The sequence below is a fragment of the Colletotrichum lupini genome, chromosome 6 (genome assembly GCF_023278565.1).
Source record: "Colletotrichum lupini chromosome 6, complete sequence".
In the NCBI taxonomy this organism is placed as follows: Eukaryota; Fungi; Ascomycota; class Sordariomycetes; order Glomerellales; family Glomerellaceae; genus Colletotrichum; species Colletotrichum lupini.
In genome coordinates this window covers 4,473,017-4,488,276 of record NC_064679.1, presented here as the reverse complement: position 1 = coordinate 4,488,276, position 15,260 = coordinate 4,473,017, and the positions used below count along the sequence as shown (strand labels likewise).

Genomic DNA, 15,260 nt, shown 5'->3' with positions numbered 1-15,260 from the left:
GACTCCAGCGGGCCTCGATGCTTCCTGTTTCGGTACGATGGATCTTATGATTACCCCTTGATCTTGAGGAGTCACGATTTCTTGGCGGCTCTCTTCCGTAATGGGCCTGGGGAAGGTGGGCGATAGACCTGGGACGGAGTTCCGCTTTTCCGACTGCCGTGAAAGTGGCGATGGCCTTGGAATCCCAGTATCTGAATGTCGACGTCGGAATAGATACCTGATTTTTGATGTGGCAGAACTCAGAGAAGTTCCGCTGCTGCTCAAGAATGAGCTCAAGGTAGAAGATCGAGTCGGGTTTGGAGATGGGTGGCTGAAAGGCGGAATTTCGAAAACTGGATGACAGAGTTCAGCTGAGTCGACATATAACGCGTCGTCTAGATGACTTGGCCTTCGCCACGGGGGCGGCTGTGCGAAAGTTTTCGGTGCAATGCTCGCCAGGTTCCAAGCCAAGTATGGGTCTGGAACTTGCGCTTCCGAGTCCTCATCTAAGAATTGATGTTGGGCCTCATGTTGGCTTTTAGGCTCGAACCTTTTCTCCCTAAGGTGTGTCAAATGTTAGCCTGAATGTGGACCCGAACATGCTCCTTGTCGAGTGAACATGGAACCCGAGTGCATGAAAGGACTGGACAACACAAACTTATTTCTTTTGTTCTTCCTTGATTTGCTACGCTTCCGATTCTTTTCATTACGCTTGGATTTCTGCTTGACGCGTTTACAACGAACAATTTCTTTGATCGATGTAAAGGAGGTGAAGTTTTTGAGATGCATCTTGGCCTGTGTATTGGCATCACACTGCAGCTGCTTGTGTTCAAGTCGCTATACGCAATTCTCGAATCGTACAAGGACAGAGCGGAGCGTCGGCGATCATGGCACTTATGCACTCGAGGTCCAGTCTCATAGAGGCCATGTATTTTACGTCGCCTCATCTCAATGCGAATCTGCCTGGTGCTTGCTGCCCTGGAAATGGCGGAAAGCCCCTGGCTGCCTCATGGCGTTGCGGCTGTGCCTCATGGGAAACTGATCTGGAAAAAGCCCATCTGCGGCCTGAAGTGGTATGGTGTAAGCTGGTGTAAGACAAGAGGAGCTCGACTAGGCCCAAAACCTCTGGCTGCAGAAGGTTGCTGTCTCGGGCACAGTCAACAGGCAGATTGAGGCAACCTGTCAGCTTTTCGGTGACCACACGGAAGTTTGATTGGCTGCGTATGGAACCGATACCCTCACCCTTGACCTTGGTTGAAAATGCTTCTTCTTCTTCTTATTTTCGTGTGTCTTGTTGAGCATTGCTAAGTCAAAGAGCCTCATTCTCACCGTGACCAATGCGTTGTTTGGCATCTAGAACCGGTCCGCGACATCCAGATTTCTATGTAGGTACTTACATTTTCTGTCTAGTAGGATGACTCAAGTTAGGATTCCTTCCAAGTCGAATGACTGTAGGCGATGTTTTGATACATTCAAATCCGAGTTGGCCGTGGATAGGAGGTATTGGCTCTTTGGGAGACGCTCCCGTGCAAAATCCGGATCGCAACCTTTGCAAGCCCCACGCTCAATGAACAGTGATTCACTGGTCTGAGTTTCGACGACTAAGCAGATGCCTTCAAAAGGCGGGAAAACATTCCACCACTTGCAAAATTTGTATTTTTCCAAACTTTGGGGTGTTCTTTTGGCGATCAGCAGGCCAAACATTATCACAAACACGCGTTTAGAACATCAGAACCCAGTGTCTCGAAATCGTCAAACCGTCGAACATCAGCTATCACGCGACATTCACATAAAACCGCACTCTCGAAGAATCGGAAACCAAGTCACAATGATGAAGGTCCGTGGCGTCTTTCTCTCGGCCATGGCAGTCACTACGATTGCGCAGCAGGCCAACTTTGGATACGAGCGGCTTGGAGAGCGTCGCGATGTTCTTCCCCTCCTCCCCGGGATGGGTTTCGTAGTGTTAGTATCCCTATTATGGGGTAGTTAGTTCGAACCGTAGTTAACGAAGAGATTAATTAAACTATATAAATATCTGCGTAGTAGGTATAAAAAGGAAGTTCTAACCGTAAGTTAGGCTGGCTACGATAATCGTAAATAGGGCCCCTAATTAGCCCCTACGTAGTCGGCTATATACCGCGGTCGAATTAGACTTCTAATCCGATACTAACTTTCTCTTTTTTTTATTAATTTAACTACTACGGTTAGAGGTATAATTCGACCTCGGGCCCGTTTACTAAGTCGTCTCTTTTTTCTCTTTTTCTTTACTCTTTTTATATAACTTATTTTTTTATTTATATAACAACTTTTCTATTACTTATAAATTGCTCTAATCCCTTATTTAGTACTACTTTTATAAAAGCGTTTGCGAGGTTATTTTTATTATTAATCTAACGGATCTTAAGTATTTTGCGCCTTTTATACGATTACCTAAGGGCTATAATATTAATTATAAGCCTCTTTTTCTTTATCGTTCCTAATTTAACGAGGTATTCGTATAGCGAATAAGAATTAGTATAAATAACTATTAAAATAGGTAGAAAGCTAATTTAATTAGTAATCTTCCTTAGCGTTATTAAAATTACATAGGAGAGGTTAATACCGTTAACTATATTATAAACCTCTAACGCTAATATATTTCTTATTATTTACTTATTTTTAGTTAATAAGTAGTAGATTATATTGCCGTATATAGTAAATTCGCTCTTACTTATACTCTCGTTAGCTAGGATAATAATATACCCTAATTACGAAGTAAGGTCGTTATTATTTATAAATAACCTATTGATAAAAACGTAGAGCTTATTAGTTATAAAGTCGATTAGGTAGTAAACGAGACCTCGATCGAGATTCGTTTATTACTACTTAAGCCGCTTATTAAGTACCTCGACGTCCTATTTAGTTAGATCTATAGCTTACGCGACTTTAGTATAGTTAAATATTACTTTAAGCTAATAAATACTTATAATATATACCCCTCGCGCAAGCTTAGCTTTATATTACTTTTTAACGTCGGTTATATTTAGATTAACGAGGTTAATTTTCTTACCTTACCCCTTTTATTAAAAAACGACGGTTTCCCTTTTAATTATAAGAATCCCGCTATTAAATACTAAGGGGGTGTTTATTATAAGGACCTCTTTTAGCTTCGCTACGAAGCCCGCTTTCTAAAGCTCCTTATCCTCCTTTTTTATAAAGTTAATATTAAATAGGCTTAATATATCGTTAGTTTATATTCTAACGATCTTAAATTAGTCGCCTTCGTACTCCGTAATTAATAAGCACTGGTCGTATATAGAGGTAACTATTAATAATTAATTAATATAAAAATCGTAATAAGTAGCCTACTAATAAGTGCCCGATTTTGCGAGCCTATATAGTAGCTTAAGTACTTTAATAATCGTGCCTTTTGGGTACTTACTAGCTATTTCTTTTAGTAAATAGGCTAGGATTTTCCTTATAAGCCCTGTGGCCGATTAGGTATAGGCCTAGGTAATATTACGGCTCTAAATCTCGTATCCCTTTTTCTATAGCAATATTATTAGTACTATTATTAATCGTTAGCTATAGCGCTATATAGTAGGCGATTATATAAGTAGCGTCGCTTTTTTAACGTTACCGTACCCCTAGATTACGTATTTAGATTTCTTATACGGCTGGGGTATTCTTTTCTTTTTAATTTTACGAACTATTTATAATTTAAATATGCGGAGGTTTATATATTTTTTTAGGTCGTATAGGATAAATCGATAGACCCCTTAATTACGAAGAGTATTTACTTCGATAAGATCTGATTTTTTATATAGCTTTTTAGTAGTTATAATTATGCCTTCTTTGCGTAGTTTAATTACTAGCTCGAAATCGGCTTTCTCTTTTATTATATAAAAGGTATTAATTACCTCGTTACTAGTAATAAATTGCCGCGTTGGGGCTTACCGTCATAGTCTTTTATAACGTCTTACCGGTAGTATTAGTACCCTTTTAATAATTTCCTCTTCCTCGTCGTCTATTAATACTACTATAACGATTTTATTAAGGATAATTTCCTATGCCTCTACTGCGGGTTATATAGTTTCCCCTAGCTCTTTTTCTTTTTATAAGTTAGAAATTACCTCGTTAAGATCTATATAGTACGGTCTAACTACTATAATTAATATTTTAAATAGCTAGTCGCGATCTCTTACGACTATATAAGAGCGCTTATTAATAAAAATTAACTTATATAGCCTAGTTTATTATTAGGTAATTTCGCGCTATATTTATATATCCGAATTTAGTAGTATATTTAAATTATCCCCTATATCGGGCCTATTGTGCGTAGTAATTGCCTCGTTAACTTGCCTTTTTGCGCTTACCTCGCGCAGTGCCCATATTACTTTTTTAACTACTTAGGCTCGTTAGCTTATACTTAGTAATAGTAGCGAGGCTAAAGTCGTTCTTAAATATATTCTAAATACTAATAGCGTTAGTATAAGTCCGTTAGGCCCTATAGTATTATTATAGTATTTAAGTACTATCTAGAGGTATTCGTCGTTAGTAAAATCCGGATTTTCTTTTTTAATAATTCTAAACGCCCTTTTTAACTACTAGTATGCCCTTTTTATTTTTTTAATATTATAATACGCTTTAACGGGTACGACTTTTAGCTATATACCGTAGGCCGTCGTATTATTTTTAAATTTTACTAACTTAAAGCTAGTATTAGCGTCGGTTTTAATACCGTCTAGCGGTCCCTAGTATATATCGATCTAGCTTTTTCGTAGGGCTACTTATACTATCTTTACTTATAGATCCCGGAGGAATTGCCCTACTTAGAAAAATATAACTACGTCGATTATATATAATACTAACTAACTATTTAAATAGAAAATATCGATAACTATTTCCTAGTTAAAGTTAAGCTTATTATACAATTTAAACTTAAATCTGCGTAGGCTCTGCGTATTTATTTAATATTAGTAGTATACTTTCGTTAACTACTCTAGCGCCCCTATTTCGATATTATTATTACTTAATTACTTTAAGAGGTTATATAGCCTCGTAACCGACGGGTACCTAAATCTCCGGTATAGTCTTCTAAGCTTACTTTCCGTTAGGTAATTAATCGATTTCGTATTATTAATAAGCTTTATAAACGTATGCCCCTATTGTTATTTAACTATCTCGAAGTACTTATTACTAAAGATTCTATTCCTCGTGTTATTAAATATAATACCTAGTTAATCTATATTTTTTAAATATAAGAGAAATAGGGTATTAACGGGTAAAATATAAAATGTTATCGTTCCGAAGTGCGTCTCTATTTCTACTATACCTAGGGTAACGATTTCCTTGCCTAGGCTAAAACTAATCCTCATAATACCCGCCGTCGACGTATTAAGCATTACTAGTACGATCTTTTATAGCGCCTAGAATTACCCTTTTTTTTTAATTAACTATTACGATACCCTAGTATTTAGGATAATCCTATAGAAATTATCTAAGCTATACTTTTCGCTTACGTAAAATGCCTATACGAGCTTAGTATTCGAGGGATCTAAGTAGTATAAAAAGGACCCCTCTAGCTACCCCTAGATTTGCTTAGTACTATATTCTTTTTTTTTAAATATTAAGAAAAATAGCGTCTTCTTTTTAATCGTTAAGAAAATGGGCTTCGGCCCTATTAAATTCGCCCTTTTAGCCGCCTCCGTATCCGTTATCTAAGGGACCTTCTCTTACTATTTATAAATAAAAGCCTACTTATTAAAAGCTTTTACTACCCTCTATTCGTTTAGCCTCGTATATCCTCTAGAGGCTAACGGGGTAAAAAAAGAGTAGTTAATATTATTAATTTCATTATAATCTAATTTATTAATATAGGGGGTAAGATCTTCTTTATTTTTTAAATCTCTTATAGAGGGTATATACTTTAGGCTACTACTTTAGCTACTGTTACTAAGTTCCGTACCCCCGGATCTGTCCTTATATATAATAAAGAATTAGTTAAACCGACGAGGGCTAGTTTTACTATTTACTACCCTCGACTTTCTATACTATTCGTACGATTTAGTACGCTCTTCCTCAGAGTAGTTACTTAACTAATATCTATCCTTTTTATAAATATAATATTACTTTTTCTATTACCCTACCCATAAGTTAAATCTCTACTTATTTAACGAATCTAAGCCTCCTTATTAATAATTACTATATCTAGCCTCTTTTCTTTTCCTATTATACGTTTAATTAACTTAATATTATTAATAAGGGCCGTCGTACGCTTAGAAATAGGTTTAGTATAGTATTCTCGCTTTAATATTAAAGCTAGATCTTAGCCTCGAGTAGAGCGTCTCGTAGTTTTCGGGTACTTAGTATAGGGTAATTTTTATTTTTAATATACGCTAAACTACGGTATAGAAATATCCGACTTTCCGCTCGTTTATCCCCTTATTTAGCTAGGTTTTTATTAGCTTATCGATTCGATTAATAAGCTCTTTAAAAATCTTTACTTATAATTTACCCTCTATTATCCTAGCTATAGATATAAAAGAAATCGCTCGTAACTTAGATAAGAGCTCTAAGTTTTTATCGTAGGTCTTAAAGCGGCTTTGGATTACGTTAATTATACTAAAAAAGTCGTTTCGATCGAGATTACGTACCGCTTCGTAATAATAATTAGAGGCTTTACTTATGAGTACGATATTAATTACTAAATAGTACTAGTGTTCCCTAATTCCGATTTTTTTATAGTAATCGTAAAACATTATTAGGGTTTTTTATAAGACCTTATACTTCCCCCCAGAGTATAATTTCTCTTTTAAGAAGATCTTTTTAAGGTTTATAAGTTACCTCGTATTTGTTACTAGATTTTTAGTATCTATATACGAACCCTGCGTCGCTACGTACTATTAGTAACTTTAGGTCGTTTACCTCTTTTTTTATTAGCTAATCGGCGCCGAATTTCGTATATAATAATAGTAACGAGTTATAGATCGAAATAAGTAGAATTATTAATTATCGTACTTTTAATACTATATTTTACCCCGGTATATCCTTTTACGACGATAGATTTCCGTTAGTAATTATAAAGAGGAAATCTAGGTCGTTTACCCTTTTTTTAAATTTGTTAAAGCGATTATACGCTCTATTAACCTATACCTAGTTCTATAGTACGAATTACTCCTCTATAATTATCGCTATTAGTATTTTATATAGCTCTCGCGATTATAATTACGTTAGTAATACCCCTCGCCCGTAGAGGAATCTATTAACTACTTTTACGATTTTTAAGCTTATGCTTACGAACTATTTATTTAGCTAGTAGCTAAGGTCGTTTATAATCTTATAAAATAGGGGTTACCCCTATAGCCCCTTTTTCTTATAGACCTTAGTTAAATAGATTAATACTACGTTAATTTACTCGCCGTTAGGCTAATTCGTAATTCTATATATCTACGTCCCTTAATAATCCGGGTTAATATTTACTTATTTATAAGGGATTAGGATTCTATTTAAAATCGGGTTTCGTCCTCTTTTTTTTTACCTTAACTCGCTAAGGGGCTTACTTTAGCTTATACTTATATTAGCGGTTACTAGCGTATTTAATTTTAACGAGGATATATTTAATCCGCGCGCAGGTCGTAGTAAATCCGTACTTTTATTACTTAACGAATTTATTAAGGTTTAGGAGATTCCCGCTTCTTCTCGCCGTCTCGCTACTATTCTCGTTTTTATTATGTTTAGCAATTATTACTACCCTTTTAGATCGCTAGCTATCGTACTTACTAAGATCCTCCTTTTTATTTAATAAAAAAGGGTAGGTTTTAGTAGTTCTTTTTAATAATAATAATAGTAGACGTTTATATTATTATAAAAAGATATAGTAATTAGTCTTAGGATCTTTATTAGTTACCGATTTCCGCTATCCCGTATACTTCTAGCCTCCTAAGCCTCGTGCTCTCTATAGTCTCTAAATAGCTTCCTTAATTAATTTCTAATTACGGGCCGGCTATAGAAAAGTCGTTTAGTAAAAAAGCTACTCGGGGCGACGGTAAAAGGCTAGTTACTTAAGTAGTTCCGTTAATTAACATAGTTTAATATAATAAACGTCGACCTCTCGTAAATAATAAAGGGCTATAATTACTTAATTCCGTGCGGTATTTAAGAATCGCCTCCTTTTTCGTCTACTTTTATAAGGTTAATTAATATAAATCTCTTATCTCGTATAATATTAAGAGGTCGTCTCTTTTATATAGTAAAATACCTTACCGATCTATAATAGTAGAGTTTAATTACTAATTAGTATTAGTATCCCTATTATAGGGTAGTTAGTTCGAACTATAGTTAACGAAGAGATTAATTAAACTATATAAATATCTGCGTAGTAGGTATAAAAAGGAGGTTCTAACCGTAGGTTAGGCTGGCTACGATAATCGTAAATAGGGCCCCCAATTGGCCCCTGCGCAGTCGGCTATATGCCGCGGTCGAATTGGACTTCTAATCCGATAGTTTCTTCCCTCGAGTCGAAGAAGTAGCCATGGTCAAACGCAGGACCGTATTCCCCTCTTTATTCAAAGGAGTAATTGCGAGGCCGTCGCGGAGTCAAGGCAATGACAAGTCGGAATTATTGCCGCAGACAGTTTAGTGCCCAAGAAACACCTGGGCGTTGACGCGCTTTGGTCAGTGACTGCATCGCAAGGTAGTCGAGAAGCTGCAGAGGTTTTGGCACTAGACTTTTGTCACAAACATGTAAATTACTCCCAGCTGATTCCATAGTGGATCGAGGAGTAATACACTGTAAAGAAGCTTCCGAATTGACCAGTGACCGTTGCAGTCTGGGTCAGGGATGGCCATGCCTACTTACTCCATTAGTGTCGTTTTGCCACCCAGCGTGGTGTAATCAGACAAACAGAACTCATTGTGATTCAATAATCAACATAGCTCGATTCATAGCTTTGGCAAGATCATCTCCGAGATCACTTCCGAGAGCATACTTTTCATTCTGATGCGCAACGATAGCTCTCTATAAGCGGGTATAGTCTGCAACTCATCTTGATTCAAGTTGAGGCACTTATCGCATTTCGCTGAAGTTTGCGTATCTCAGCAAGCAGGCAATCTCGACCACGATAAAGCGTCCGGAAACGAGAATACCAGAGACTGAGGTATATTTCCCCATGGACTAGGTAGGTAACTGACCACAAACACACCTCGAGCATGCTGGAACAGTGTATAGATGAGGCCTGTAGCTACATTTCGGTGCCACACATACTTCTGTTACTTCTGTCTGATCTCATGAGAGAGAAAACGGCAGTCAGGCCCACAAGGGTAGCCACTGCTCGAAAGCCGTGACATCGCAGCCTTCTCGGTTCCTTTCATATTTTCATTACACAGATATCACCGTCCAGATGACCTTTAGCGATCCCGCGAATGACGGTATAGTCGACGCAGCAGAGTTCTTCCGATCAAGAACGATTTTGAGCCTTGCGAGCAAATTCAAAATCACGTTCCGGGCTAGACTTCTTTCTCATGTACAATTTGAAACCTAACTTTGTTTTTTCGGGAGGTTTAATTAGAAGCTCAAAATTCTTCTGTTGTTTAGGCTGACATTCGTCATCCGAAAAGAAGAGGGATCGACATTACGCACACAAGCCTCCCGGTGGGGTAAGCTTCCTTGACCCGAGCCGAAAAGCCTGCCGATATCTAGATTCACTAGCTAGAAACTTACGTTTACATTAGCTAGTGAATCTGGATATCGGCAGGCATTTCGGCTCGGGTCAAATGAAGGTTACGATTCTGGGTAAAGAGTCTGCATAGCTCGGTACTCATCGTGCTGTAATAATTGTTCAAAAGAAAAACCTCATTGGAGCAACGATATGTGAACCGAGTAAGTGGAGTGGAATCTTTGTGTTGAAATGATATTAATGCCTCCGATGACCCGGTGAGTCTCATAAAAACAAACTAGGCCATGTAACATTCCGTTCCTCTTCAGAAGGATCCGGCAAGCTGCCAGCGGGATGCTTTGGGCTCTTTTCGATTAGCCGATGAAGAGGGGAAGTTGTCCGTTCGAGCCGAGCTGCTGCCCACCGGCCCGGCGCTCAGGGTTCACTGGCGGTAGTCAAAAAGGATATGCGTCTCAGCAAAGGATTTGCCCATGTAACAATGATGAGACAGGCAAAGTGCATGTCTAGAGCCCGCTGAGCCAATAGGACATACTCCATGGCATGGTTACAATAGGGGCTTTCTTGGCGGCAAGGTCCGCGATGAATGATATTTCTCGTCCGAGTAATCAATGATTCCGATGTTAGGTTGGAAATGGCTTAACAAGTGAGTGTGAATACCTAGTCGAACTTTGATATTATTGCTGCCCGAAAGTGGTTGATCTAGCGTTCTAGTCGTCTCCCGTCAAAGAAAGTATCGTCATGAAAATCAGCTGCTCTCTGAATATTTCGCTTGATTTTCTCGTAGTATGATGGCGCATAAGGGGCAATTGGGAGGCGAATGGACCATACGAACAACTCTTCCGCCAGATACACTTACAGCCAACGGAGGACTCAGGGGCTATACCCAACGGCTTCGTCCTTTCATACATAAACGCAGTTTGATATACGATTAATGCATGTGGCTTCGTGCAGGCCGGAAGACCCTGCCCTGCTGACTTGTGTGCCGACGGTCTAGTTAGAACAGTAGCTGCCTTAGTATCTGATTACTCTACTGCGCAAGGCTTAGGTAACAGTTTTCTTACCTAGCACAACATCAATTCTCTTTTTAGGTCATAATCACAGAATCATGCCCGGGTGAAGATCGTCACACACAACTTCTAAGCTAGAAGACCTGAGTCGCTTAATATAGATCCAATGCTTCAACTGGCCAGACTGCGTGGTCAGACACAGCGGATTGGCACGGTAATGAGCCTTGATCCCAAAGTTATCGACAAATGTATAGAATACCCAAGCCCGACTGGCGGATTTCCAATCTCCCCTATGCTGGACATGCGTCCTTTTCCGAAGGATACCCGTCTCGGTGAAATGCCTCTAGATCTGGATAATAAGTTGAGTACTTAACTATCCCATTATACGGGTACGTCAACAGATTTTGACTTTCGAAGCTCTTAGTGTAGGCTGATGCTCGAGAAGAGAGGAGCTATGAAGATTTCATTTCAAACTTTCATTTCCCTTGTTCATTTCGAACTTTCATTTCCCTTGTTCATTCTCAAAATCAGATCAATATATCCTCATTGTCACTGTGATTCAAGTATAACTCAGATTAATGCCGAAACTCAATCAGAATCTACCTATTAGTATCCCTATTACAGGGTAGTTAGTTCGAACCGTAGTTAACGAAGAGATTAATTAAACTATATAAATATCTGCGTAGGTATAAAAAAGAGGTTCTAACCGTAGGTTAGGCTAGCTATGATAATCGTAAATAAGGCCCCTAATTAGCCCCTATGCAATCGGCTATATACTATAATCGAATTAAACTTCTAATCTAATACTAACTTTCTCTTTCTTTTATTAATTTAACCGCTATAGTTAAAAGTATAATTCGACCTTAGGCCTATTTACTAGGTCGTCTCCTTTTCCCCCTTTTCTCTATTCTTTTTATATAACCCATCCCTCTATTCGTATAGTAACTTTTCCGCTACCTATAAATTACTCTAATCCCTTATTTAGTACTACTTTTATAAAAGCGTTTATAAAGTTATCTTTACTATTAATCTAACGGATCTCGAGTATCTTGCGCCTTTCGTACGATTACCTAAGGGCCATAATATTAATTATAAGCCTCTTTTCCTTCGTCGTTCCCAATTTAACAAGGCATTCGTATAGCGAGTAAGAATCGGTATAAATAACCGTTAGAATAAGTAAAAAGCTAATTTAATTAGTAATCTTCCTTAGCATTATTAAAATTGCGTAAAAGAGGTCAACGCCGTTAACTATACTATAAACCTCTAATACTAACACACTTCTCGTTACCTACTTACTTTTAATTAACGAGTAATAAATTATATTACTATATATAATAAATTCGCTCTCGCCCATACTCTCGTTAACTAGGATAATAATATACCCCAATTACGAAATAAAGTCGTTATTATTTATAAATAACCTATTAACAAAAACGTAGAGCTTATTAATTATTAGTATCCCTATTATAGGGTAGTTAGTTCGAACCGTAGTTAACAAAGAGATTAATTGAACTATTTAGATATCTGCGTAGGTATAAAAAGGAGGTTCTAACCGTAAGTTGGGCTAGCTATGATAATCGTAAATAAGGCCCCTAATTAGCCCCTATGCAATCGGCTATATACTATAATCGAATTAGATTTCTAATTTAATACTAACTTTCTCTTTTTTTTATCGATTTAACTACTACGGTTAGAGGTATAATTCGACCTCGGGCCCGTTTACTAAGTCGTCTCCTTTTCCCCCTTTTTTCTATTCTTTTTATATAACCTATCCCTCTATTCGTATAATAACTTTTCTGCTGCCTACGAATTACTCTAATCCCTTATTTAGTACTACTTTTATAAAAGCGTTTGCGAAGTTATCTTTATTATTAATTTAACGGATCTCGAGTATCTTACGCCTTTCGTACGATTACCTAAAGGCTATAATATCGATTATAAGCCTCTTTTCCTTCGTCGTTCCTAATTTAACGAGGTATTCGTATAGCGAGTAAGAATTGGTATAGATAACTATTAGAATAGGTAGAAGGCTAATTCGATCGGTAATCTTCCTTAGCGTCGTTAAAATTACGTAAGAGAGGTTAACGCTATTAATTATACCGTAGACCTCCGACGCTAGCACACTTCTCGTTACCCGCTTACTTTTAGTTAATGAGTAATAGATTATATTACCGTATATAGTAAATTCGCTCTCGCCCATACTCTTATTAGCTAGGATAATAATATACCCCAATTACGAAGTAAGGTCGTTATTATTTATAAATGACCTATTGACGAAGACGTAGAGCTTACTAATCGTAAAGTCGATCGGGTAGTAGACGAGACCTCGATCGAGATTTATTTACTACTACTTAAGCCGCTTATTAAGTACCTCAACGTCTCGTTCGGTTAGATCTATAGCCTACGTTACCCTAGCATAGTTAAAAATTACCTCGGGCTAATAAATACTCGTAATATATACCCCTCGTATAAGCTTAGCTTTATACTACTTTTTAATATCGGTTACGTTCGGGTCGACGAGGTTAATTTTCTCGCCCTACCCCTTTTATTAAAAAATAACGGTTTCCCTTTTAATTATAAGAATCCCGCCGTGAAATACTAGGGGGGTATTTATTATAAAGACCTTTTTTAGCTTCGCTACGAAGCCCGCTTTTTAGAGCTCCTTATCCTCTTTTTTTATAAAGTTAATATCGGATAGGCCTAATATATCGTCGGTCTATATTCCGACGATCCTAAATTAGTTACTTTCGTACTCCGCGACTAGTAAGTACGGGTCGTACGTAGAAGTAACTATTAATAGTTAATTAATATAAAAATCGTAATAAGTGGCCTACTAATGGGTGCCCGATTCTGCGAGCCTATATAGTAGCTTAAGCACTTTAATAATCGTGCTTTCTAGGTACTTACTAACTATTTCCTTCGGTAGATAGGCTAGGATTTTCCTTATAAGCCCTATAGCCGATTGGGTATATACCTAGGTAATATTACGGCTCTAAATCTCGTATCCCTTTTTTTATAGCGATACTATTAGTATTATTATTAATCGTTAGCTATAGCGCTATATAGTAGGCGATTATATAAATAGCATCGCCTTTTTAACGTCGCCGTACCCCTAAATTACGTATTTAAACTTCTCGTATAGTTAGGGTGTTCCTTTTTTTTTAATTTTACGAACTATTCGCAATTTAAATATACGGAGGTTTATATACTTTTTTAAATCGTAAAAGATAAATCGATAGACCCCTCGATCGCGCAGAGTATTTACTTCGATAAGATCTAATCCCTTATATAGCTTTTTAATAGTTATAATTACGCCTTTTTTACGTAGTTTAACTACTAGCTCAAAATCGGCTTTCTCTTTTACTATATAAAAGGTATTAATTACTTCGTCGCTAGTAATAAATTACTACGTTAGTACTTACCGTCGTAGTCTCCCGCGACGTATTAGTACCCTTTTAGCAATTTCCTCTTCTTCGTTATCTATTAGTATTACTACGACGATTTTATTAAGGATGATTTTTTATACCTCTACTACGGGTTATATAGCTTCCCCTAGCTCTTTTTTTTTTTATAGGCTAGAAATTACTTCGATAGGATCTATATAATATAGTCTAACTACTATAATTAATACCTCGAGTAGCTAGTCGCGATCTCTTACGACTACGCAAGAACGCTCGTTAACGGAAATTAATTTATATAGCCTAGCTTATTATTAAGTAATTTCGCGCTATATTTATATATCTAAATTTAGGGGCATATTTAAATTAACCCCTATATTGGGCCTATTATGCGTAGTAATTGCTTTATTAATTTACTTTTTTATATTTACCTTGCGCAGTGCCCGTATTACTTTTTTAACTACTTAAGCTCGCTAGCTTATATTTAGTAACGGTAGCGAGGCTAAGGTCGTTCTTAAATATACTCTAAATATTAAAAGCGTCGGTATGAGCCCGTTGGGCCCTATAGTGTCGTTATAGTATTTAAGTGCCGTCTAGAGGTATTCATTATTATCGGAATCGGGATTTTCCTTTTTAATAATTTTAAACGCTCTTTTTAACTACTAGTGCGCCCTTTTTACCTTTTTAATACTATAGTGCGCTTCGATAAGTACGATTTTTAATTATATACCGTAGGCCGTTACATTTTCTTTAAATTCTACTAACTTAAAACTAATACTAGCGTCAGTTCTAATACTATCTAGCGGTCCCTAGTATATATCGATTTAGCTTTTTCATAGAGCTACCTATATTATTTTTATTTATAAATCCCGTAAGAATTGCCCTACTTAGAATAATATAGCCTCGTCGATTATATATAGGACCGGTCGACTATTTAAATAGAAAATATCGACGACGATTTCCTAATTAAAGTTGAGCTTATTACGTAATTTAAATTTAAATCTGCGTAGGCTCTGCGCATTTATTTAGTATTAGTAATATACTTCCGTTAACTACTCTAGCGCCCCTATTTTAATATTATTATTACCTAAATACTTTAAGAGGTTATATAGCCTCGCGACCGACGGGTAGCTAAATCTCTAGTATAGTTATTTAAGCTTATTTTCCGTTAGGTAATTAATCGACTTCGTATTATTAATAAGCCTTATAAACGCGTACCC

General features: G+C 37.0%; 1 protein-coding gene across 1 annotated transcript; it reads left to right on the top strand.

Moving 5' to 3' along the window:
• Positions 1 to 1,810: 1,810 nt before the first annotated feature.
• On the top strand, positions 1,811 to 1,969 carry CLUP02_12806 (uncharacterized protein; the record flags this gene model as incomplete). Its single annotated transcript, XM_049291766.1, has 1 exon — positions 1,811 to 1,969. The coding sequence occupies one exon, from the start codon at positions 1,811 to 1,813 to the stop codon at positions 1,967 to 1,969; it is 159 nt and encodes a 52-aa protein (XP_049148912.1).
• Between the last annotated feature and the right edge of the window lie 13,291 nt (positions 1,970 to 15,260).